The sequence below is a fragment of the Rhipicephalus sanguineus genome, chromosome 6, assembly GCF_013339695.2.
Source record: "Rhipicephalus sanguineus isolate Rsan-2018 chromosome 6, BIME_Rsan_1.4, whole genome shotgun sequence".
In the NCBI taxonomy this organism is placed as follows: Eukaryota; Metazoa; Arthropoda; class Arachnida; order Ixodida; family Ixodidae; genus Rhipicephalus; species Rhipicephalus sanguineus.
In genome coordinates, this window is record NC_051181.1 from 54,586,121 (window position 1) to 54,610,760 (window position 24,640).

General features: G+C 49.7%; 1 protein-coding gene across 1 annotated transcript in view; it reads left to right on the forward strand.

Moving 5' to 3' along the window:
* The window catches only part of LOC119395794 (beta-hexosaminidase subunit beta), a 48,217-nt gene extending 38,641 nt beyond the window's left edge, over window positions 1-9,576 (forward strand). Inside the window, exon 8 of the mRNA XM_037662803.2 lies at window positions 9,278-9,576. Within this exon, the coding sequence (XP_037518731.1) occupies window positions 9,278-9,365 (88 nt within the window). The 3' untranslated portion in view covers window positions 9,366-9,576. The remainder of the gene's footprint in view (window positions 1-9,277) is intronic.
* Window positions 9,577-24,640: the final 15,064 nt, after the last annotated feature.

A 24,640-nucleotide genomic window follows, 5' to 3' on the forward strand; every position in this document is an offset into this window, starting at 1 on the left:
CGCCGTGACATCGAAGCACCTTGTATGGCCCGAAGTATCGCCGAAGAAGTTTTTCACTGAGCCCACGTCGGCGTATCGGCGTCCAGACACACACACGGTCACCGGGTTGGTACTCCATGTGGCGTCGTCGAAGATTGCAGTGACGGCTGTCGACCCTCTGCTGGTTCTTGATGCGCAGGCGGGCGAGCTGTCGAGCTTCTTCGGCGCGTTGCAAATAGGCGGCAACGTCGAGATCGTCTTTGTCGGTGGCGGTTGGTAGCATTGCGTCGAGCGTCGTCGCCGGGCTCCTTCCGTAGACCAGCTTGTAGGGCGTCATTTCCGTCGTTTCTTGCATGGCCGTGTTGTATGCGAAGGTCACATACGGAAGGATGGCATTCCACGTCTTGTGTTCGACGTCGACATACATGGCCAGCATGTCGGCGATGGTCTTGTGTAGCCGCTCGGTGAGGCCATTGGTCTGTGGGTGGTACGCTGTGGTCCGGCGGTGGCTTGTTTGGCTGTATCTCAGTATTGCCTGAGTTAGGTCAGCAGTAAACGCCGTACCTATGTCGGTGATGAGGACCTCTGGGGCGCCATGACGCAGGAGGATGTTCTCAACGAAGAACTTTGCTACCTCGGCGGCACTGCCTCTGGGTAGGGCCCTTGTCTCGGCGTAGCGGGTGAGGTAGTCGGTAGCTATACGACGATCCATTTGTTTTCGGCATTGGACGTCGGGAACGGCCCCAGTAAGTCCATCCCAATTTGCTGGAACGGCCGTTGAGGTGGCTCGATAGGCTGCAGAAGTCCGGCTGGCCTAGTCGGCGGTGTCTTGCGTCGCTGACAGTCCCGGCAGGTCTTGACGTAGCGAGTTACGTCGGCGACAAGGCGTGCCCAGTAGTACTTTTCCTGTATTCTTGCGAGCGTGCGAGAAACACCCAGGTGTCCAGACGTCGGGTCGTCATGCAGAGCCTGGAGGACCTCTGGTCGCAATGTCGAGGGCACTACGAGAAGGGAATCGGCTCGAAGCGGCGAGAAGTTCTTCTTATGGAGAACACCGTTGCGCAAGAAACGGGCATGGTAGGTTCTGCGTGTCTCTTCAGGCATGGTAGGGCCTGCGTGGCGGAACAGCCTGGTAATCTCTTCCGTGAAGAGCGCCACGTTTTCGTTCGGCATCTGCACGCGGGTCTCGAGCAGAGCCTCAGCCCTCTCTTTGCGGACGACGCTCGTGAATGTGGTGAGGAACCTGTCGCGAAAAATGTCCCACGTTGTCAGGCTTCGCTCTTGGTTCTCGAACCAGGTCCGAGCGGCGTCTTCCGAAGCGAAATAGACATGCCGTAGCTTGTCTTCGCTGGTCCAGGCATTAAAAACGGCGACTCGGTCGTAGGCTTCGAGCCAGCTTTCCGGGTCTTCGAACGACGATCCGCGGAAGGTTGGCGGCTCCTTGGGCGTCCGGAAAAGGAGCGGTGCGGGCGGCACAGCGTCTGTCATCGTCGCTGTGGTCGAAGTCAGGATCTTTGTTTGACGGGTCTTTTCAGGCAGAGGGCCGTGCTCTGGCGGTAGACCTTGTTGCCTGCGGCTTGCTCGCTGCTCGGCCTTGGTGTCGACGTCTTCTTTGCGACTCGGGCTCGGTTTACGGCTTGACGGGGGCGTCCGGAGCATGGACGAACAGCACCTCCACCAGATGTCACGTGGTCGTGACGTCGACGAAGAAAGCAGTCGGCGTTTGCAGGATGAAACTGTTTATTTGACCGAACTTCTGGCTGGAAATGAGAACTAGAACTACAGCAATACACGCTGTACAATGATAGCGGCGAACAGGGCGTCGTCCGTCGATCAACTAACAAGCGGTCAAGCGCGTCGGCTTTTATACAGGCGCTATGGAACTTTCCAGCAATATCGCTGGTGGCGGCGTTACCTCTCGACAAAGCTGGAACGTTCGCGTGCGGCGCGCAATCTTAACAAAACGATCTACTAAAATTGTGAAGCTTCTCGAACACTGCTTCGCGGTTAACGTCGAGCGTTGATAACCGTCCTTGCTGGTCAAACTCGAACACATCAAAATAAAAGAAGAAGCGGGCGTGGCAATATGGAAGGCAAAGAAAATATGCGTACACAAAAAAAGAACAATAATAACGCGAAAAGTAGTTTTCAGATTTTAAGGCGAACGACATGGACGACTTCAGGTCGTGTGTGGCGCCGCTGAGAGTGCGTAATGCCGTCCGGCACAACCCCGTGGTCCAGCGTACCAAGACGTCGGAGTACCTTTTATGGCCCGAAAAAACGTCGAAGTAGTGAGTCCACGTAGGCGTATCGATGTCCAGACCCAAACAAGGTCTCCGGTTTGGCATTCCATGTTGCGTCGTCGAAGAATGTAGTGACTGCTCTTGACTCTCTGCTTGTTCTTCTCACACAGGCGGGAGAGCAGTCGAGATTCTTCGGCGCGCTGCAAGCAGGTAGCAAAGTCGAGATTTTCCTCGTCGGTGAAGTCGGCAGCAGAGCGTCGTTGCCGGGTTCCTTCCGTAGACCAACTTGTATGGCGTCATCTGCGTGGTTTCTTGCACGGCCGTGTTTTATGCGAAGGTCACGTACGCAAGGGTGGCATCTCACGTCTCGTGCTCGACGTCGACGTGCAAGGCTAGCATGTCGGCAATGGTCTTGTTGAGACGCTCGGTGAAGTCACTGTCTGTAGGTGGTAGGCGGTGGTCCGGTGGTGGCTTGTCTGGTTGTATCTCAAGATCGCCTGAGTGAAGACCGCAGTAAACGTACCTCTGTCGGTGATGAGGACCTCTGGGGCTCGGCTATGCATCTTGAGACGCAAATCTGACGGTTGCAGGAACAGGGGCTCCTCGCCCTTGCTGACGCCTTGTATGTCTGCGTGTAGGTTTCTTCCGTGCTGACGGAAATGCTTAAAACCTAAAATATGGGGGGTGGGTGCCATCGAGGTCAGCGCAATGGGCCTGGGCATTGCAGTCATCGACAGAGTGTCCCATAGTGGCGCACTTTGCGCAAGTGAGCTGCCCACGGCAGCTTTGAGGCGCATGGCCAAACCTCTGGCACTTGAAACAGCGCCGGGGGTTTGTGATGTACGGTTTGACGCATAACATTGGATAACCTGTTGCAACTGTTTCCGGGAGCGTACAGGATCCACAGGCGAGTATTATGCGTTTTGTAGGAAGTTCCATGTCGTTGCGCCTGATTTTGATACGTTGTACATGTATAACGTTTTTTATTTCTTTCCACGCGTCCAAGAGCCTTTCGTCGCTGAGGTCCACGAGGTCGTCCTCTGAAACACCTTTGACGACATTTATTGTTCTATGTGCGGTAACTGAGATAGGCCTATCCCGAAATGCTTTACTTCAGTTAGTAGATCCCCACTTTCCATCTTAGTGGCTGTATAGCCACTACCAATGGCTTCCTTGAGGCATCTAAAACCAGAAGCAGTGACATGTTTGTCGCTTCATTTTTATTACTTTCACAATGGATAACGTGGTATTTGGAGAAGGTGTCTTTCCTGTTCAGGCGACATTCAAGGGTTGCACTGATGCTCCACCTTTTCAAGAGTGATCAGTTGAGAGAGGATTTGGTGATCCCACGAGAATTGTTGATTGTTCAGCAGTCACGCCAGCCGCCCAATTAGGAGGAAATCTTCCGCGCAAACTAGGACGGACCACAAAGAATAGATGAGACAAGCACCGGCGTCGTCTCGTCTATTCTTTGTGTTCCGTCCTGGTTTGCGCTGAAGTTTTCACCTTAAAAAGTATGTAACAAGTAGGCTAAACAGAAGTTTTATTGAAGCCCAATTAGGGAACGCTGCGAGACGCGAAGGGAACGCAGACGCTAGCTGTACATGGCCGCTATAACCAAATATAGTGTAGCCAAAATTGGGCACCCACCCACAAAAGTTAACGCTTACCGCTAGGAAAGCTAAAAGTAAATGGAAGAGAGGAGAGGACAGGCAATATCAAAACTGATAAAGAAAGACGAAGACGTGGGGAGACATATATAAAGGAAGAGGGGACTACTGAAAAGGCGACTGAACCGGCGCCCCTGGGTGTGTCAGCCCGGAACCAAAGGTATGTGTTGCCTCTGCTGGGGAACCTTGAAGGCCCAGTGACCCTCCGTCGCCGCAGCCCCCCAGGATCCGCTCTTCCCTGGACACCGCTATATGCACAGCGAGGCGTGGGAGGGGTTAAAACCCCCTCCATTAGCTCGGGGTGACGCTACTCACCAAACAGCTGCCGAAGCAGACGCCCCTGTGGGGCAAAAGCGGTTCGACTTATACGCTGTCTTTGCAGCAGATATTTCTCACTATCGCGCAAACTTCCTTTTCTGAGGCTAAGCCTGCTTCACCAGCACCGCCATGCAGAATGCTTGTAGTTTCTGGGCAGCTTATACTCACAACGTTGCCCCTTCGAGGACTGTGGCGTAGTTAAGAAAGCGTAGGTGAATATGACGGAGCAGCACCTGCGGCAACTCGTGCAGAAAAATTTCGCTAATTTCATTCTCCATGATCACTATATTTACAAATTCCTTCAATTTGCCAATGATATATATCAGCCACTGTGAAAGTTTTTTAGTGCTGTGTGAATCTTTCTGTTACATGACACGTACAGACGGGTCCACTGTTAAAGGGAACACTTGCGTGAAGTATATGTCTAGAGTTAGATCCCTTGGTGTTATGAAGCACGCCACTCAATTAACGAAACATCTGTGGCACTTTATTCCACATCAGCATGGAACAAAAGCACACCCGAGTTCACTCGTAGCGCGAGCGTCACGAGCCGAACACGCAGCCGGCGAGCCGTGATGCTTGCTCGTGATGATGATGGTAGTCTCCGATGCCACAGCTTCTTCCCTTCTTAAAAGTTCAAACGATCTGGAGGACGGCGCTGTCGCGTTGAGCGCCGCAAAGGTTGAGTTGCCGGAGTCAGCGAATCGCTTGCGCTTTCGCCCGAAAGCTCTTGACGGGGCGATAGCGTGTCGGTGTCGCACGATTCGTCGACCGTAACGTCCCGCCGTCGCACTTGGTCAAAATGCCGCCGTTCCGTTCCCTGAGTCGTGTCCACTGTGACCATGCGCTTTCCCTGCTGGTCACGCACGATACCTGGTATCCACTTTTTGCGTGGCTGAAAAGTTCGAGTCCAAACACGCTGTCCAGCCTGCCATCGCTGTTCACGTTCATTGCACGGCTTTGCTTTCACGGCCTCGGTGGTCGGCATAATGCAGTCGAGTTTTGTTCTTATTTGATATCCCAGCAAGAGCTCCGCTGGTGACTTGCCCTCCTTCACTGGCGTACGGCGATAACGGAACAGAAGTCTAGATATTCGAGTTTGCAGCGGAATTTCATAGTTTTTCTTCAAGCCTTCCTTCAACGTTCTTACGGCCCGCTCCGCTAAACCATTTGATTGTGGATGATAGGGCGCTGTAGTCAAGTGTTTTACTTGGTTCTGAGCCAGGAAATTGCGGAAGTGGAAGCCCGTGAACTGAGGTCCGTTATCCGTCACAAGAGTACGAGGTAGACCGAACCTTGCAAACATCGCCCTGAGAGCCTCCACTGTCACTTCTGCTGTTGCAGATTTCGTTGGGACTGCTTCTATCCACTTCGTTTCGGAATCCACGACTACCAGTATCATGTGTCCTTCAATAGGACCAGCATAGTCAGCGTGCAGCCGGCTCCATTTCTCTCCCGTCGTGGGCCATGGTACAGGTGTTTGCGCTGGAGGCATCGCTGCAGCCTGTACGCAAGCAGGACACTCCCGCACCAATCGCTCGATCTCACCGTCTAGCCCCGGAAACCAAAACAGGGATCTTGCAATGTTCTTCATGGTCGCCATGCCTGGGTGCGTTTCATGGAGCAAGTCCAAGATACGTCGGTTTAGAGCGGTGGGAAGCACGATGCGGTGTCCCCAGTAGACTAAGTCTTGGTAGTACGTGAGTTCAGCCTTCTTACTGAAGTATGGCCGGAAGCGGATCTGCTCTTCAGACAAAAATTTCGGCCAGCCTTTCTTGATCCAAAACTTCACTTGCTGCAGCAAAGGATCCGTTTCTGTAAAATGTGCCACGTCTCTGACACTAATCGCCTTTTTCTCCAAGCATTCCGAGTCCAGGACATACTCTGGCGGATCTTCTGTGCTGGTATCGTGTAGTTTGTTTGGTAATGGCAGGCGACTTAAGGCATCAGCATTCGAGTTTTCTGTTCCCCTGCGATACTGCAATGTGTAATGGTAATTGTCCAAGAGAAGTGCCCACCTCTGAATCCTTGCCGCAGCCATGGGAGGAATGGCTTTTCCTGGGTTAAACAAACCCGTCAGGGGTTTATGGTCGGTCACCAAAACAAAGTGATTGCCATATAAGTAGTCCTTAAATCGAGTCACGCCGAATACAAGGGCCAACGCTTCCTTTTCTAGCTGGGAGTAGTTTCGTTCTGCTTTGGACAGAGTTCTGGAGCGAAATCCTATCGGATAGTCTGTGCCATTGATGCGATGGGAAAGTACTGCCCCCACTCCTACAGGTGAAGCATCGCATTCCAACTTCAAAGGTTTGTTAGGGTCAAAGTGTGTCAAAACTTTGACGCTTGTATGGCCTGCTTAACCTTTCGAACCGCTTCCTCATGTACCTGTTGCCATTTCCACGTAGCCCCCTTAGTTAGCAGATTGTATAATGGGGCCAGTACTGTGGAAAGGTTCGGCAAAAATTTGGCGTAATAGTTGATTAAGCCCAAGAAAGATTTCAGTTCGCTCACCGACTTGGGGACCGGTGCTTGGAGAACTGCTTCAATGTTGTCGTCCTTCGGTTTGAGCCCATTAGCATCGACTCGATGTCCAAGAAAGGTGACTTCTTCTTGTCTGAATTTGCATTTCTTAATGTTTAGTCTGAGCCCATAGTCACGTAAGCGCTGCAGGACTTGCTTTAGCAATGAAGTGTCATTGCGCTTTTCGGCCACTATGATGTCATCCAGATAGGCTTGTACACCCGGAAGATCCTTGAACAGGGAATCCATATGCCTCTGGAAGATGGCCGGAGCTGAGCTAATTCCAAAAGGAAGCCTATTGAAGCAAAATAGGCCCTTGTGAGTGTTTATGACTGTCAGCTTCTTGGACTCGTTATCCAGGGGCAGCTGGTTGTACGCTTGAGTCAAATCCAGTGTACTAAATACTTCACCGCCATTCAGTCTTGCGAAGATGTCGTCCACACGAGGTAATGGGTACTGCTCAGTCACGGTGGCCACGTTCACTGTCAGCCGAAAATCGCCACACAGTCGAATGGACCCATCAGTTTTAACTACTGGAACCACCGGCGTCGCCCATTCTGCTGCCATAACCGGTGATATAACGCCGTCTGCCACTAATCGGTCCAAAGCATCGGAAACTTTGGTCGTCAAAGCATATGGCACCGTACGTGCTTTGCAAAAGCGGGGCGTGGCGTTTTCTTTCAAGACCAGCTTCACAGGTGGACCTTTGTATAGTCCTAAACCTGGCGAAAACACATCTTCGAACTCCTTGAGCAAGGTCTGAAGTTGCTGGCTTGTGCGGTCTTCCTTGCGCGTGTTGAGGTTTGCGACGAAATTTGGAATCATCATGGCCACTCCACAGTTGTTAAACGCCTTGATCGTGTCCCTTCCGCACAGCGCTGGTCCAGGAGTATCGACGATAACCAGGGTACCCTGTATGTCGTGTCCCTCACAGGTTGCTTTCATGTGCAGTTCTCCAACCACTGGAAGCTCTCCCAAAAAACACGACAGTCTAAGAGTGGTGCTGCTTGGAGGCGGCCATCTGCTTTGATTCTGCTTGAACAGGCTCATTGAGATAACACTCACGGGGGACCCCGTATCGATCAACATATTAACAGGCACACCATCCCAAGTGATTTTTTTGAAAATTGGCTTAACCATGCGGCCATCAGTCGTTTTATGAGCCACTAGTGTGTAAAGTTTCTTCTCATCTCCCGAGCTGTCATCAGATGCTGCCGACAGGGCGTAAGCACCACGGGGCTTCCACTGAGTTTGTCCTGGGCACATTCGAGCGAGATGCCCTCGTTTACCGCACCGGCGGCATATCGTACGGACGTGATAGCACTGCTCGTTCGAGTGAGCTTCACTACCACACCTCTGGCAAGATGTCATGCGTTCGGCCTTCGGTTGCCCTTTTCTTGGCCGGTTCTGCGGCCGCGTGAAGTGGATGGTACTCTGATCCGCAGATTGCATGGTTCTAGCATTAGCGGCAGCGTTCTGGGCTGAGATAACGAAATCCTCTGCTTCCGTAAGCGTCAGCTTCCTCAAAGTCAGCAGATGTCGTCTCACATCTTCATCCAAGACTCCACACACGATTCGGTCTCGCAGCATGCGTTCGAGAGACGATCCGAAATTGCACTTTTCTGCTAGCCGCCTTATTTCTGCAATAAATTCCTGTACACTCTCTCCTTCTTGCTGTGATCGCGTGAAGAAAGCATAACTTGCCGCTATTTCGTTGACTTCCGGGGCGTAGTACTCTTCGAGGTGCTTTACGGCGTCGTCGTAGTTGAGTGCGTTGATTTGCCTCGGATGGCAACGTCCCTGGATCACTCGAATCGCGCTGTCCGGTAGCGAGGCCACTAACACCGCTCGTCGCTTCGTCGCGTCCGTGATGTCTTGCGCTTCGAAGTATGCTTCGAGGCGAACTCGGAACGTTGACCACGTTCCCTCAAACACTGGTGGCAGTCCCACGCTCATGGCTCTGCGGGTCCAGGACTCGTTGAAGTCCTCGTTGTCTTCGTCGCCACTGTTATGAAGCACGCCACTCAATTAACGAAACATCTGTGGCACTTTATTCCACATCAGCATGGAACAAAAGCACACCCGAGTTCACTCGTAGCGCGAGCGTCACGAGCCGAACACGCAGCCGGCGAGCCGTGATGCTTGCTCGTGATGATGATGGTAGTCTCCGATGCCACACTTGGAAAAGCATCGTGGCTTAGATTTGCATACATCTGCTGGTGGTTGACAGTTTTGACTCCTTTTGACAGACTATAGTGTTGTGGACGAGCCAAGTTTCCACGTGCACTTGCATTTAGGGGGCCAGCAATATGAAAGGTACTCATTTTAGTGTTCCCTTTAACAGTGGACCGTACTGTACATGTGCTGCAGCTCTTAGTAGTATTGCAATACTCTCAAATAATGATTCTGCCACACTATATGCGACCAGGTCACTGAGTACTGTGTTAGTAACAATCTATTAAAACCCAACGTGCATTTTATGCTCTTTGTGAAGCGAGTTGAGTTTCAATACTTGAACCAAAGTTTTCTTTATTGAACCCTTCGCAGGCGCGGCATTCCTGTTCACCCGATCAACAGCTGGCCTTGTGAAAACGACGAGGAACTGGATTTCCATGAAGTGTTTGAGATTGACTGAAAATATCACATGAACTGCTCACAGTAATACAACCAACGCGGGACGGAAGGAACACATTCACTTTCTTCAGTTCCCTATTGAAAGCAATGTGCAGTTATCACTGTAAATTTTGTGTCCGTGCTATCGTTTGATACGGTTAAGCTTGCGCAAAGCATTTCGCGATAGGATTGAGGGGCACGCCATTTCTTCTGTTGTGGAACTTAAGTCACCGCTTTCGGTGGTGGCTTCTGGCAACATGAAAACAAACGTTAGAGGTTGCCTGAAAGAAGTAGCTAATTTTTGTATCTTTTTAAAAACGCGTTTTTCTTTGGAATAACTCTGTTCTGTTTCCCTTAAAAAGTTATACAAAGATCTAGTAGATACAATTCTTTACTTTCATTTGTGCGGAGAGTTGTGAATGCTTCGCGACTTCATTATGACGTTACTGAAAAGAACCGGAAACAGAGGGCGTGCGGCTCGCCGAGCTCCCGCCAATCAGCGGCGGCTGAAATGAACATGGACACATCGAGAAGAGCTCCCCCGGTGGAGCGGTGTACTTGATCTCCAGATTCCCTGTTCATATAAAAATCAAAGGCAAACGGCGGCGTGCCGCTATTATTGCGCGGCGTCGGCGTCATTACTCTCGGGACTTCGGCGGCAGCGCACAGGTCTACTCCAGAGCGACTTCACGAGCCGCTCGACCGATGACCCCGCCTTCGGAGAACACTGCCGTGTGGACGAGGGGGAACTATTTCCTTTAGCCGCGGAGGCTATCGCTGAATGCACAAAAGCTTCATAACCAAGCACGGCGAGCTACCAGGGGGGAGTGGTGGGCGAACGCTGGCGAGGAGCACTCGTGTGCGCGGCGTGCGGTCCGCCGGGGCCAACGATAGCGGCTACCGGCGTGGAAGTTTGTTCTTCGAAGTTGCTTTAGCGTTTTCATGCCACCGTAACGTCTCTGAAGTTTTTTTACTAATAAATGGTTTTGGTTTTCCCCGCCGTCTACGATCGCTCTTTCAAGAGTAGACAACGCACCCTTCACACACTACAGCACCCATCGTTACTAGAACAAACTCAGTTTCAAAGCTCCGTATCTCCGCCAGCGGAGGAGGGTGGTCCGAACGGCGGTCGCGAGAACTAGCGGCGCTGCAGTTCCGTCTTGCTCCACTATCGGCGCGTCGTCTGCTGCCACGGCATAACGCTGCGGTCCGCCGCGCAGTTGCTCGCGGCAACTGCGCGGCAACTTTCACTTTCTTATTGTACTAGTTAGGTGGATACTTAGGTGGATATGCATAAGGTCGTCTGCATGCATTGACCCGCGTGCGTTGTTCATTGACTGGTGTTCGGTCTATATTGCCACGCCCACTTCTGTTTTATTTTGACGTATTCGGGTTTGACCAGCAAGGACGGTTATCGACGCTCGACGCTGTCCGCGAAGCAGTGTTCGAGAAGCTTCGCGATTGTAATAGATCGTTTTGGTAAGATTGCGCGCTGCACGCGAATGTTCCAGCTTTGTCGAGAGATAACGCCGCCACCAGCGAAAGTTCGATAGCGCCTGTATAAAAGCCGACGCGCTTGACCGCTTGTCAGTTGATCGACGGTCGACGCTTTGTTCGCCGCTACCAGTGTATAGCTGTAGTTTGACTTTCAGTTTCCCGGCCACAAGTTCGGCCAAATAAAGAGCTTCATCTCGGACCTGCTGACTGCTGCCTTCGTCGACGTCACGACCCTGTGACAATATTTGAGCTGTCTACATTGCGCTTAACTTCTAAGCATAGGAGTTTCTAAGCGAATGAGGGTTTTCAGAGTAATTTTTATAACTACCACCACAATTTTAGCCGCTGCCGTCTTCCAAGAACAACCCAACACGTTTGTAAAAGCCTTTATAGTGCACAAAGAAGCGTACTTACTCGAGATACACAAACGTTCTAGAAAAACAGTACTCATGTTTCTACAATTTATTGAAAGAAACTTTCTCAAAGACATCACCAATGCTTTGCAATGTTTACAAGATACGTTTTCGCGACGGGTAAAGGGATACTGACCCAAAATCGGAAAATTTTACGAGAACTCGCTAAATGAAATCTCAGTGTGCGATTACATCGAATAGATGTCGTCTCAGCAATTTTTTTTGCGGATAGTTCTATTTTCGGTGTCTCATCTTTCTACGTCGCATCCTTCTACGGTGCCTTAAACAATTCGAACAGATCGGCCATGATGTGAGCACCGAGCAGTTATTCGCGCGTACTCTGTCGCTAGAAGAGTCGTCAGTATTCAACTTCAGTTTTTCAACTTCACCGACCAGATGATCCATGCCCGCAGCACTTTACACCGTAGGACAGCCGTTTGCGTTTCGTGCGGTAGCCGTTCACCACGCAGTTAAACTGCTCGCCAACTACAATTATCTTTTGCACAAGTAAGTCTCCGTTCCCGAAGCAAAGTGTGGGATTGGGCTAGTTGGTATTCCATTATTAAACTGCTCAGCGCAAAAACTTTGACACGGTACACATAGAAAAGACGAGGACCAGTGCTGGTCCTCAGCGCCAAAAATTTGACACGGTACCCATAGAAAAGACGAGGACCAGTGCTGGTCCTCACCAGTGCTGGTCCTCAGCGCCAAAAATTTGACACGGTACACATAGAAAAGACGAGGACCAGTGCTGGTCCTCGTCTTTTCTATACCGTGTCAGATTTTTGCGCTGAGTAGCCCGTTCCCGAGCCGGCGAGTGTAAAATATTCCGCACATCTTGTTCAATACCTCGTCGTAAAATCTCTCGAAAATCCACTGCTTTGAAGGCGTAGCGACAGCTGACAACTGATCGAATGTTAGTGTGATGCAACTCTCAGTCTCGGTAGCGTATATAGGTAATCGCCTGCCTTTCGTTTTGCTGTTCTATTTCTGGCGGCTCCTCGAAATTGGGCACTGGGCTTTCGCGGGACGCCGTGCGTTTTGGGGGGAATTTGCGCGTAAACCCCGAACATTTTGGCTTTGAAATGTGGGGTGGAAGTGCTGGGAACAAGCGCGGCACGGCACCTGGCGCGAGTTCCCACTTTCCACGTGGGATCAAAACGTCTTGTCCCGCAACGACACGACGATAGTGCTTTACAATGTCGTCACTCTCAAAATGAACGTCACAGACCTTGCATTTTGCAGTAAGCTTTCTATCTTTGCGATGCAAAGTTTGAATGGCGTAGGGTCTTTTGCAGGACCGAAGAAGTGTCGTGAAGCGGAGTCGTCGTTGCGGTATCCGCTCTTGCAGCCCGGCGCAAAGCAAGTCGGCATACCGCACTGTGAATCTGTTCGCCCTCGTTACGCTTCGTACATCACTTCGTACAAGACGCTAAGCCTGGTCAAGAACAGTCGCAAAAATGACGAGCTAACAAAGCGCAGACGACGCTGTAACCCACGTGCGCTCGTACATCGGCGGCGCCGATCACAACAAGCGCCAGCCGCGGGAGCTAGACTAGAGTTACTGTATATGCTACCTTTAGCTACCTAAAGGTAGCATATACAGTAACTCTATATACAGTAACTCTAAGCTAGACTAAGGTCACTTGTTTTATCTAGGGACCTTAAGCTAGACGTGACTGCAGCGCCACAAGTTCTCACGACCGCCACGCGGACCGCCTCTCCGGCGGAGCTTTTAAACTGAGTTTGTTCTAGTAACGTTGACAGCACCTGCAAGCGTGTTCTATACTCACAATTATAGTGTACTAGAATAATTTCCTAGTGACGCGTCTGAGAAGGAGCGCGCGTGCCCGTTTGTGTAGACGCCACCAGGCGCCGCCACTGCGCCTTTTTCTAGTCGTCTGCTAGCGTAAATGCCGCAGACCGGCGGATTCATTGCAGTTCGGGACAGAGTATCTATTCGTAGATACTATGTATCTATTCAGTATCTATTCGCATTTTTTTATCATCTATTTGCACAAACCCATCATATGGGTAACTCTGCATGTTTTGCTTCTATTGCGCAATACCTAGCACAACATTTAAATCCCATGCTCATCGCAAACTACACAAAAGTGCTCAGCAACGTATACGCTGCGTTGCTATGCCAGAAGGCGTACGATGAAATAACGCTGCGTTAATAACGGCCTCGACGGACGCATATTGATGGTGGCAAACTTTTCGTGATTTGTTCTCGGTTACAGAAACGCAGCTAACCAAGATTATTCCTGCGTTTCCTTACCTCATTTTACGGCGTGCAATCGAGAGTGATTCGTGAAGGAAATGAAAAGGGGCGCTATTTTCGTACTACATGGAAGCATCCCACATGCAAGCGTCCGGAGAAAAAGAAAGTCATCACCATTTCTTTTTTTTTTTAAAGAACTACGACGTTGAACGTAGCGTCGCAGGGGACGCGCACGAGGCAAGGAGCTGCAAAGCGCGTCTGAACCGGCCCAAACCGGCGCGAACTGGCTCCGCGACTAGAAAAAAGCGCAGCAACGCCACCAGTGGCGTCTACTGGCGTTTGCTTCAACCGGCCTATTGTCCCTGCCTCCTGGACGCGTCACTAGGAGATTATTCTAGTACACTATACTCACAATTCTAAAGAACTAACACGAATGTGCACAAATGCATCCATCCTTTCCTTGACCAGGCCGGGTGCGCACACATATGGCTTTTGTGAGCATCAAGTCCGTGCGAGATCAAAGCCGGAAGAATTGCACAATTGCAGCAAATACGAAAAAGTGAGGTGGCCTCTAGTCACAGGCATTTCAGTACAAAACTTTTCAAAAACCCAAATGACTTCGCAATTACTTTGCCAACCAAAGCTCCAGGCTTTGCTTTCACTCCCTTGTACTCCCTTCGTAGTCATTTTTCGGCGCCATGCTGTATGACAACGGCAAAAAATATATGCAAATTTGTGCCACTGAAAGTACTTTTCCATTAATTTCGCAATTTCTGAACTTAGAGCGCACTTAGAGAGAAAATGGTACGCTTCCTCATCCCAATATATGTTTGTCAAAGCACAGCTGAAATGCAACCAAATTAGTATTCAGTATTTTGTTACTTTGCTACGGAAGGAACCTTGGGAAATAAGATCACAAACGTAAAAAATCGACATTGTAAATCAGGGATTTATTGCTGCAGGCAAGTTGAAATGAGAGACATTGACACTCGCACTTGCCCGTTCTTTTAAGGTAATTTTCATGGTTGCACCTAGCACTCTTATACTTTAAAATTGTGCTAAAATATATGCGTTCACTACAAATGTAGAAGTTTCAAAATAGTTAAATTGTTTAAGTACAAGGAATTCACGCTGTTCACTGATAGCTGTGAGAACAGTCGTCGGCCGTCGAGTAATCTGATCAGAGGTAAGGCACGCCGGCATTTATACATGTGGCATCGAAGATTCCAGCGTTATTGTTGGTGGCCTCGTTAGGTCCAGAATAAACGTACCCTACAGTTTGCGGTGCGCGCTCGAGCTTATCAGAACAATCTAGAATAATCGAGAATGTTGCTAGACATTCTGGCATGGCGCACACAAGAGTGGTTACACGTGTAATGGGTCGCTCATATGAAAATAGACAATCGGGCTCTTCGATTTTCCACTTCTGGCTACCCGCGGGCTGCCTCAGAGAGCACGCTCGATTTTCTCGGGTTGCTTCGACCCCGACCCCCCGCGGCGCACTTCCGGCTGGCGTTCGTTTTTCTCGGGTTGGACGGTTCTGGCGACCCGCGGGGAGCCCGAGGGTCGCCAGAAGCAGAACCTTCCAGGGCCAAGCTCTCTGGAAGGTGTCGGGCTAGCAGACGCCGAAAAGAGACAATACGCGCTCGCCGCCATCTTTGTGAGGACTCGACGGATTGCAATGCGGGTGCTTGCGGACTACACCTTCGCTTGTCCTTACGCTCGGCGCCGTTCCGCCGTGCGAGATGGCGCGATTACAAGTGGCGGCGAGCATTAGGAGCTAATTTTTCATTGCTTTTCTTGTGTGTCCCGTGAAGTTTCCTTCCGTGAACAACGCGGCGAACTGTCGCGTTCTAACTGCGTCGTGCACATGTCCCAAAAGTTATGTACACGTTCGTACGCACGCATGGAGACCCCTTTCTAGTTTATTTTTTCGTGGTAGTATTCGATTGTGGTATCGTGTGTGCTTTATGTGCATTTAACTGAGACGATTGTGATCGAACTAGCTATTTGGCTCCGACGTATGTTTGCGTGCGTGAACCCCCCATCAGAACTTGAAGGGACACTAAAGAGCAAAACGACTTTTCTCCCATTAGTAGAGTATAGTCTTCCACAATACCAAAAACACCACGCTTGCTGCGAGAAGACGCCTAATAAGCGAGAAAACGCGCAAAAACAAAATACAGGTGGCGACGCCACCTTGGAATTCCCGCACCATTTGCCATGACGTCACATATTTTTGACGGAGCACTGACTACGGTGACGGGGCCCGTCACCGCAGTACCGTCATAAAAGTGACGGGGCCCGTCACCGTAGTGTAAATTGTAACAGTGACGGGGCCCGTCGTCGTAAAGCGGTGACTACGGTGACGGGGCCCTTCAGCGCAGTATACCTTCGTAAAAGTGACGGGGCCCCTGCACCATTAGACGCCCACGTGGTGTGGTGTTCGTGGCGTATAGTTGGTTGGCGCGCTCTCCATAGTATTATGGCTGCAGGTCGTCAGTTCAATTTCTCCCGGTTTTTTTTGTCAGGTTATGCGTCAACGTCAACGTTACTGCTCTGACGGAGTCGTAACTTTTTCGTTCATGCCTGCGGCGGTTAAAAAGCCCTAGCGTTCCTATGCGACCTCGGTTCTAATCGCGCTGAATAAGAAAATTTTTCCGTTTTTTTTCTTTTTTCAATATTGTTTCACAATTGGCCGCGAGATCGACCTATAGGTGGCAGCACCGTCGCCGCGTTAGTGTGGATAGGCGGTCGGGGCCGCGTATACAAACGCATACAGCGGCGCTTCGTTGTGAGTGATTTGAGCCGATTATCGGCGAATAAAATGTGTTGACTGCAGCTTACTGGTAATATATACGCTCTTCATTGTTGAATTTGTGCACGAAGATCATCCAACGTTACTATTACTAGTGAGAGAAGCGGAATCTGCCGATGAAATGGATGCTCGCTCTAGATGACAGTCGGCGCTTACGCACTATATGACGTTTTTTGCCGTTTTCTGTGTACGTGTTTATCTTGTGTTCTGTGTACTATGCACTGCCGTAGCACGACTGAACTACTTAAGTATTTACGTGTTCATTTGTATGCCAGTCCATATTCCTGTGCACTGAGTTCAACAGCACTGGTCGCGCGAATACGCCTACGCATTTTTTTATTGTTCAGTTCTCCATGAAATGTAGGACAGTTGATAAGTTTAGTCAGGAAAGCTACGTGGTTGACTAGCGCTTTAGCGCCACAGAGGCGTTCAACGCATACGCACTTGTTCTTGCTCAGCAGAATAAAAAGTAAGAGTTTAGCAGAGAGCTTTCATCCATTGATTACGTGCACGACAGTGATGCAACAAAGGTCCGGTTATATTATGGGATAAGTGTTTTTCTTTCTTTTTTTCAAACTAATAATGTCTGCTGCCTTCCATTAATTTATAACAACTCTGCACAAACGCTTAAGATAATGTAAAAAAAGGATGAGGTTTTGCGTGAAATTATACGACATAAATGTAAGGCACGCCGTCGGAATTACGAACATGTGGGTTCGTCAAAGCACGCCTAAATCTAAGTACACGGGTGGTTCTGCATAAATTTCGCCCCAACTTAAAATTGCGCGCGGCAACTTCGTTTTATCACTGCCGTGTCATTCCATTGTCTGTTTGCTTTTTTTTTTTTAGGGGACAGCTTGAGTAGCGTAGTGTCAGACTTCACTTGATAGGAATATTTCGCTGTAGTGGGACCACGACCGTACAATAAAAGGACATCTTAAGCACAACTAAAGCTCAACGCATAACCGATGAACTACAGTGCCGCAGTTATACACCTAACAACAACGCGAAAGTGCATTGCCTAGAGCCTCGTTTTTGTTTACCACCGAGTCGGTAAAATGCTGCATTCACACATTATTTAATGCTCCTCATGTTTGGGACCATGCCAAGCGCACTTTACGATGTGCTTGATCCAGAAAGCGGCACCAACACTGAAATAATTGTGGCGAACGAAGGGTATACGACACCAGTACACAGCCCTTTCAGAAGTCGCACTCACTGATCTTACAATGCGTATGCAGCCGAGCAAGCCCATTTGCTTCTGTACACCATGTTAGGTATACGTACGAACAGTTAAACGCGCGCTAACATAACAGAACAAGCCGCCCTTTGAGAACATGCATGACGTACGCGCACATGCAATCGCTACGTGGCTAGCAGACGACGCAGGGAGCAATCCACACTAGGCGCGCTTCAGCCAGTAGCCGCCAGGCGGCGACTCCGCTCGATCTCGCGGCCAATACCGTCCCGAGCTTCCGGCTGTCAACAATAGTTACTCATTCGTGGTAGCACGGCTCAGCGTGGGAGAGCGGAGCCCGTTAACCAGCACGTCGCTGCGCCGCTGACGCTGCATATCAGCATGCCGCCAATGTCGCTGCTCCCCCCCCCCCCCCCCCCCCCGCCCCCGAAATGTTTTCGTACTGACGTGCACCGCCGACCACAACAGCCACCTGCGCCTGAAGTCCTCCTGGATTTTTTCTAGAATTGCTTTCCATGGTCGAAAGAGATCTCGGAGGGAACATTGCTGATTTGACTGGCTGTCCTCGCTGCGCCCATGGCATCCCTGTAATTGGCTGCGCAGCGCATGACCGTCAGCGGCGCAGCGACATGCTGATTAACGGGCTCCGCTCTCCCACGGCGAGCCGTGCTACCACGAATGAGTAACTATTGTTGACAGCCGGAAGCTCGGGACAGAATTGTGAAACAATACTAAAGAAACATTTTCCTATTCAGCGCGATTAGAACCGAGGTCGCATAGGAACAACTAGGCTTGTGCGAATAGTAAATTTTAGGTCCGAAGCGAATTCGAAGCAACTTTGACTAGTAGCAGGATTTGACTTTCGGTTGAATGCAAGTGATAGCCTGTAAAATACGTTAATTAAAATTTACTATAATTAGAGCATATAAGCCGGTATAACAAGCTTTTAAACTTAAAGAATAATGAATCGATGTGAGGGTCAGTAAAACCTCATTAATTCGAACTTTTATTTCGAAATCCCACATATTAGAAGGATTTCTATGGCCCTGTATTTTGCAATGTAAATCTGAGTGGATAATTTGAAGTGGTGGTGAGTACCAGCCCGGTTAATTCAAAAACTTTGGGTGCCATATGTGCCAATTCCCGATCCCGATTTAGCCGCAAATCCGCAGAAACGATGGCCCTTAGGAGCCACAAGGCAATGCAGTGTAGCGATACTAATGAGTGACAAGTGAAGCATCCCAGCCTCGCTGCTGCCAGCGCAAGAAAAAAACAAAACAAAAGGCGGTCTCGTGGTCAACTGAAATGTGCGCCTGCGGAAAAGAAGACGTGCTTCACTGCAACACAGCGGTGACACGCGGGCAGCATGACGAATGCTTCTCTCAACGTCAGTGCGTCATGATTTACCCATTCTTTCAGGGAAAATAGAGAAATTAATAAAGGGCGGTCTGACAGAATTCACGATGTGTGTGAACCTCAAATTGGCAGTTGTTCCGGCAATTTGCGCACTTGCACTGCTGGCGGAGTACTTGCCCGCAACGCCTACTTCGAAAACTCAGTTCGAAAGCTTCAATGAACCTATTTTTCCACCCAGAACACATCGCGAATTCCGTCACACTGGTCATTATTACAGTCTTTATTGTACCAGAAAGGATGGGCGAATGGCCGCATCATGACGCACTGACGCTGCGAGGAGCAGGTGACATGCTGCCCGTGTGTCACTACTGTGTTGCAGCGAAGCACGTCTTCTTTTCCGCAGGCGCGCATTTCAGTTGACCACGAGACCGTTTTTTTTCCCCTCTTTCTTTTTTTTTCTTGCACTGGCCTCAGCGAGGCCCGCCGTTTCCCCGGTTTAGCGGCAAAATTCGGACCAAGTATTGCTGGAAAAAAACCCTTGTAGCCGCAAACTAGAAGGCACAGCAAACGACCACCTCTGATTACTTCCAGTAATACAAAGTTCCTTGCATCCCGCCTTTTGTATGTTTGGTTAATTCGAAAACCCGCTTAATTAAATTTGTCAAGTCCCAGTGACTCTGAATTAACAAGGTTTTACTACATGCTCATTTAACCTTGAAGTGGGGCTTCGCGACAGTGCGGATTTCTCCTGGAAAGGTGTGTTCACGGTATAGCACACCTCCACTGCAGTGAAACCACCTTTACAGGGGGTTACATGCGGTTTATATATGTTTATTCATTCATTTCGAATACTTCGAAATTTCCTAGAATTTAAAATCGTTTCGAAGCGAATTCGAATACTGTAATATTCGTTCGAATATTCGAAGTGCTCGAATATTCGTACAAGCCTAGGAACAACGCATCATCCGAACGCTAGGGCTGTCTAACCGCTGCAGACATGAACGAAAAAGTTACGACTCCGTCAGAGCAGTAACGTTGATGTTGACGCATAACCCGGAAAAAAAAGAAAAAATAAACGGGAGGAATCGAACTGACGACCTGCAGCCCTAACACTCCATGGAGAGCGCGCCAACCAACTACACCATGAACGCTTTTTTTTTTTTTGCTTCATTGCCTCACACAAGTAACTACTACGCCACGAACGCCACACGACGAGGGCGTCTAAAACGACCAAAAATCTACGGTAAAGGGGCCCCGTCACTTTTACGATGGTACTGCGCTGACGGGCCCCGTCACCGTAGCCACCGTCTTACGATGACGGGGCCCGTTACTATAAGTACTTCGCTATTATGACGGGCCCCGTCACTTTTACGACGGTACTGCGCTGACGGGCCCCGTCACCGTAGTCAGTGCCTTTTGACGGCACCTGCTTGGGCCTACGTAGTTCCTAATCGGTTAAATCGAAGTACATTGTCCTCTGAGGGGGCCAGAGACTTGACATAACGAGTTTGTGGAAATTTCGTCGAGCCAGCGGGGCCAAAATACGTTAAATGCTCTTTAAGATCTTTTACGTCACGAATTACCAAGTTCGGCGCGAAATTTAAAAATGAAACTTTGAACTTGGTTTTCTCCTCTAATAATAAACCTATGGTGGTGAAATAAACTAGACAAGAGTTCTCTGAGCACACTTTATCAATCTAAACCAATTCATTGTTTCTCTTTAGTGTCCCTTTAACTATTTTAACTAATTCTTCGATGTTGATCAAATGCACTGATTGAATAAAAGCTATCGCGACATTGTTTTTTGTGTGATGCTCGTTGGTCGCGAACGGCGTGCGAGCGTACTTCGATCTACGGGTCATTATATGAGGTATGGTATTATGTTATGCTACGACGCGTCGATGTGAAAAAACGGAGATGAATTCAGAAATGTATACATCCTTTTGTTGTTTATTTCATCGTCCGCTTTGTCTTTTTCCACCTCTTAGTAATAATGCCTTGCAGTACGTACGCGGTTATCACCTAGTAGCTCAAATAAAAGCTGAGCTACATGAGATTTTTGGAGTGCCACTTAAGACTGGAAAAGAGGCTCAGGCAACATCTGCCAAAACGAGTCGAACACACGTCACACGGAAGTTTATTTTAGATATAACGCGCACTCGATCGTGGTACCGATACCGCCGCATGTCTCAAGTTATGACAAAACGCAAGTTGGTCAACGCGTGCGTGCGACGTAGTACGCGATAGATCCTCGAGCTCTTTTGGGGGCACGATCACTTTCGCGAGATTTTCGCGTCGTGTTGTACAGCGACTGTTACATGCACTAAAGGGACACTAAAGGCAAATATTAAGTCGACGTTGATTGTTGAAATAGCGGCCCAGAAACCTCGTAGTGCTACTTTTATGCCAAGGAAGGGCTCCTTTTGAAATAAAATCACGTTTTAGTGGTGCGCATCGCGTTAGCGCACTTCAAATCACCCGCCTGAAATCAGACGTTATACGTCACTGCTGCCGTGCCCAACGTTGCCCGCCTTTACTGCGCGGCCGCCGACACTAGTAGCAGCAGAGCGAAAGTAGTGGGACCCACAGCAGCAACAACGACCATCGAAGCTTGCCGCAATCGCCGCAATGAATGTGGACGGAGAACTTGACAACGAGACATTGGCTCGCGACGCTGGGGTAAAATTCAGCGAATTCAGCCCCCATGAACGCGGTATGCTGCTGAGGGCTCGTAGTGCCGGCGTCGTTGCGTACTACGATAGCAGCCTTGGCAGCGACTCTCCCGAGCCCGAGCCCGAAAGCAGCGAGGAAACCAGCAGTGCGGTGTCGGGCGACGAAGCTGTGGTGGACCTGCCGTCGCGACTCCTCGTCATGTAGCCTTCATACATGGACGTCATAGGTACACACTCTTGCACTTTCCTTTATCAAGAGGAGCAAATGTCGAACTCACCGCGTCGTCGTCCTGTAGAAGTTGTTGCAAGTCGTGGGACACAGACAACTCGGGCAGGATGTCGAGCCGAGATCTCGGACTCGGGAAATGCCGATGGAACGGCGCTGGGGCAAAGACTTGCTCGGATCGGCACATTGAGAGCCTTGAACAAGTTGCGGTTGGTCTCGTAATCCTCAGTACGAAAGTGCAATGCAGAGTTTTTTGACACTTCGAGCGTAAGGGTTCATTCCGCGGCACCCAGTGAAAAGACACATCGGTTTCCTTGCCGCAGCACTGGCGTTGTGCACCATTCGGGCATCCGGCAACATCACATGCATGCGGCATTTTGTCGAACTTTCTGTCAGAGCGACTTTCACGAGCGCGCAAAACACACGCGGCAGGACGCGTCCGCGTGAGCGAAGCAGGGCGCCGGGCGAAGCGCAGTTCGGCGAAAACGGAACCTTTGAACTGAACCACGCGCGCCGTTCCCCATGGCAACGTCACAGAGGTTCTTTTTTCGATGAATCAAACGGAAACGAACAAACAGCATTTTATTACGTCTTTGGTGCACGGAAGGTTCTCTTTTTATTGCTGCTAGTTTGATTACTACTAGTGATTTATTGTAGGCAGACTCTCATACGTCATCGGGATCACTTCGAAAATGTCCCACCCGTGGCGCTCATCATGTGATACATTTAGCATAACTTCTCGGTAAGTAGGGCACTGCTGTTGATAGCATTGCCGTTTTAGACGTTGTCATACATTGAGCTTTCACTCTGACAAATTGTTATTTGCCTTTAGTTGTACTAAGCAGACGTGAGAGTGGCGCGGCAGCTCACCTTGCATCGCTTTCGTGGCGCCGTGCGCCAACTGGCTGTTTTGTTCGCGGACGGGGCGAGTTCAAGAGTTGCGCATGATCTTGCGAACGTCCGTGATCGTATCCCAAATGCGTATGCTCGAGAATATCACTTCAGCAAACCTAGCCACATATTTTCAAGCAGGCAATGCAGAAAAAACCAACGCGCACGCGGCGCAAAGTTTCGTTTGCTGCCACGGCGGTAGCGATTACGTTTACGCTGGCTGTCCCATCGTTCGATTTTGTAATCTTCGGGCAGCTTCGGGTTGTCTCGGGCTTCCCACGCACGTGACCAAGACGCTGTTTCCTGTCCCGACCGGAACTAGCTGGCTGACCCTCTGGCTATCTCTGGCTGCCAGCGAACTGCCAGAAGTCCGAAAATCTAAGATCCCCAATAAAGCGCGCGTCACGTGCCCGATGTCACGTGGCCGTTAAAGGGACACTAAAGGCAAATATTAAGTCGACGTTGATTGTTGCAATAGCGTTGCAGAAACCTCGTAGTGCTTGTTTTGTGCCAAGGAAATACTTAGTTTGAAAGAAAGTCACGTTTTAGTGGTCCGCACTGCGCTAGCGCACTTCAAATCACCCGCCTGAAAGGACCTTCTGACGTAGCAGTTGCCGTGCCCAACGTTGCCCGCCTTTACTGCCCGGCCGCCGAAGCTACGGTTTCTTGCGCAACAGCGGCCTTGCCAAGAGGCAGCCACGGGTCACTTCGAAACTGTATAGTTCACTGTAACGGAGCTTGGCTTGGCCAGCAGCAGTAGAAGTTGAGTATCGACAGGGCAAAAATAGCGAGAGCCAAGCACGCGCAGCAGTACGCGATACCGAAACCACCACTGAGAGGCACAGCTCGGCGAAAACGGAACTTTTGAGCCCTTCGCGCCGTTCCCTATGTCAACGCCAAGAGGTTCTTTTTTTCCGCGAATCAAACAGAAACGAACAAGCAGCATTTTATTACGTCTTGTGATGCACGGAAGGTTCTTTTTTTATTGGGACTAGTTTGATTAGTAGTGGTTAATTGTACTCTGGACTCTCTGACGTCATTGGGATCATTTCCAAAATGTCCCACTCGTGGCGCATAACGTGTCCGACATTTATGTTAATTTCTCAATTACTAGAGCACTGCTGTTGATACTATTGACGTTTTAGACGTTCTCACACATTGACCTTTCACTCTGACATAAATTGTTATTTACCTTTAGTGTCCCTTTAAGAAGGCTCCAGCAGGACTTGGAAATATGGAACTCTTCAGTGAGCGAACTTGTGCGTCGAATCACGGCTTCGTCAGCTCGTTCCGCTGCTGCTACGTGGTGTCATCAGCTCTTCTTCCGGCGGCGACGCATTGGCCTCATGGCTCCGTACGGCTGGCCACGTGTTCTTTTGTCGCAGCGTTGTCGTCGGTGGCGGAGGATGTTTGCCTTTTCAACGAACAGTAACCGCACCTCCATCGGTTGCTGCTTTTAGTTTTCTGGATATGGGCTCATGGATCGGCCTCGGATAAGGCCAGTGTACTGCCGGCCTTCACATCGATATCATAACTACTAGAACACACTTAAAACAGTACAATTAACGACCCCTATACCTTCCTTGCCTTTATTATCACTTGGTTTTCATTAATGTTTTGTACAATGATACGCGCAGATGTACCTGGCATGCAGAGCATAACATAGTGGCATGCAGAGCATAACATAGATGATTGTTTGAAATAAATGCTAGTTGGACGTTCAGTACCCGTCCTGTTGTACTGTGTCTTTCACCTTCATCATTATCGCATTTCATGAATACAAGTGAAGCACCAAGGTATGCGTTCACTGCTATATGCCATCTTGTGCAAAAATTCAGCACGGATGGGCCAGCAGTTCTGTTGAAAGAGCCCGACACACCTGGCACTCTCACATACACAATGTTTAACAGTCTGTGTAAGCTGCACATCACAGAGGAAACCAACCAGCCATTACATTCCATCACATTCATTAAGTGTAGCCTATAAGCAAGCTGTAATTAAC